The sequence below is a fragment of the Limulus polyphemus genome, unplaced genomic scaffold (genome assembly GCF_000517525.1).
Source record: "Limulus polyphemus unplaced genomic scaffold, Limulus_polyphemus-2.1.2 Scaffold78409, whole genome shotgun sequence".
NCBI classification, from domain to species: domain Eukaryota; kingdom Metazoa; phylum Arthropoda; class Merostomata; order Xiphosura; family Limulidae; genus Limulus; species Limulus polyphemus.
The window spans coordinates 1-2036 of NW_013744005.1; the positions used below are offsets into that span (position 1 = coordinate 1).

Consider the following 2036-nt stretch of genomic DNA (forward strand, 5'->3'; position numbering starts at 1 on the left):
TGGACCAGTCCGTAATGTTTGTACTGGAGAACCAGAACCCTGTGGGATCAGTCCGTAATGTTTGTATCTGCTTGAGCTCTGAGAATTCTGCCTATAATATGAATGTGTTTTTAGTTATATTTCTAAATTAAACTTATTCACTGTCTGCGAATCGGGGGGGGGGGTAATCATAGTTCGATCTCCTACAAAAAAAATAATGAAACTAAATCAACTTAATACACAAATCATTTTGTAGCTCAAAAGAATATGGAAACTAAATCAACTTAATACACAAATCATTTTGTAGCTCAGAAGAACATGAAACTAAATCAAATTAATACACAAATCGTTTTGTAGCTCAGAAGAACGTGAAAACTAAAACTTAATACACAAATCATTTTGTAGCTCAGAAGAACATGAAACTAAATCAACTTAATACACAAATCATTTTGTAGCTCAGAAGAACATGAAACTAAATCAACTTAATACACAAATCATTTTGTGGCTCAGAAGAACATGAAACTAAATCAACTTAATACACAAATCATTTTGTAGCTCAGAAGAACATGAAACTAATTCAACTTAATACAAATCATTTTGTAGCTCAGATTAAACAATTTAATATGCGTCTTCAAGTCTTAATAGTTTACATCTCACTATGTAGAGCCTGCCAGTGGTCACCAAGTTAAACCAAATATTGCAGAACTGGCACGGGGAATGGGAGTGGACACTTTCTTCAGTTGGCTGACGGAGACCGGACTGGACAACGTTATTCAAGATGGAGGTTGGTTAGTTTTTTGAAAGTGGCATACAAGTTATTATGACTAACTTTGTAAAGCTTTACGAATCGCATAGCCCTCGAACGTGCTGAGAAATAATTAATTTCTCATCCACGTTAATGACTAAGATGAGATAATACCTTGGTGGTGAAATAGTAGAAAAGCGTTTTAATCAGTGACGTATATGTCCATCGTTTCCTGTTAAATTGTTGACCACAATAAAGTGGAATAGCCTTTTTGAATTCTTGTTTTTACATGCTATGATTTCTCTTCAGGACAATACACGGTGTTTGCACCTACGGACGAAGCCGTAGCCTCGCTCCCAGCGAGTGTACAGTCATCCATTCGCGATAACCCTGATCGCCTTCGTCCACTTCTTAAATACCATATATCTACAGTTCAGCTGAAACCACAAGATATCCAGAACGAACAAACGGTGCCAACACTGGCTCAAGGCAAAAACATCCGTTTCAACTATTATCGGAATGGGAGTGTAAGTAATCTTATCATGGCGCATCACAAAATCCTTTCTTTGGGCTTCTGCTAGTGCTGCTACCTAGAGCTACTATGAAATATACTGAAAATGCATTTTAAATTGTATTTAAATTTTCTGTAAAATAGCGTGAATTAAAAAAAATACTTTAATGTTGTAGTAATTTATTTGTGTAAAACTATAAAATAGCAATAGTTATGTTAAAATTCGAAACCTAACATAAACTGATCAATTTTTCAGTTTTATCTCACAATTGGCACCTATCTACACGTAGTCGTTTAAAATTCATATTCTTTGTCAAATATTGTTTTCGAAAATCAAAACTAACTTTATTTAACTTCTTAAAGTTATTGACTGTATCTGGTGCTTCCACTGGAAACCTTCGCCAATCTGGAAATGTTGCTGTGTTCGTGGTGAACCGCGTACTATACAGCCCACAAGGGGACTTGTACAGTACTGTTTCCAGCTCTCCCATCCTTAAAGAACTAACCCGCTTCATTAAACTGGCCGGGCTTGAAGAGTTGTTGAAAGGTATGTCACGCTGATGTAAAGTTACCAATTTACTGAATTCACCAAAAACCTCGTAGCAGTGATTCTCAACCAGGGGTAAATAATTACATGATAATTACATGGCAGGGGGGGGGGGTAAATAATTGATGAACCTGATAATTGAATAATAATTCAATTAAATTTCTTTTTTGGTGATACCAATGTATATTGCTATTTTTGTGCAAAACCTGAATAATATTTTTTTTCTGACCTTCTTGTTTTTCTGTCCCTTTATG

General features: G+C 35.4%; 1 protein-coding gene across 1 annotated transcript; it reads left to right on the plus strand.

Annotated features, from left to right (window-relative positions):
- Positions 1-643: 643 nt before the first annotated feature.
- Positions 644-1782, plus strand: LOC106477770 (uncharacterized protein sll1735-like; the record flags this gene model as incomplete). Its single annotated transcript, XM_013938299.2, has 3 exons — positions 644-763; positions 1034-1251; positions 1599-1782. Coding segments are annotated over 3 exons (522 nt in total), but the record flags the coding sequence as incomplete, so codon positions are not given.
- Between the last annotated feature and the right edge of the window lie 254 nt (positions 1783-2036).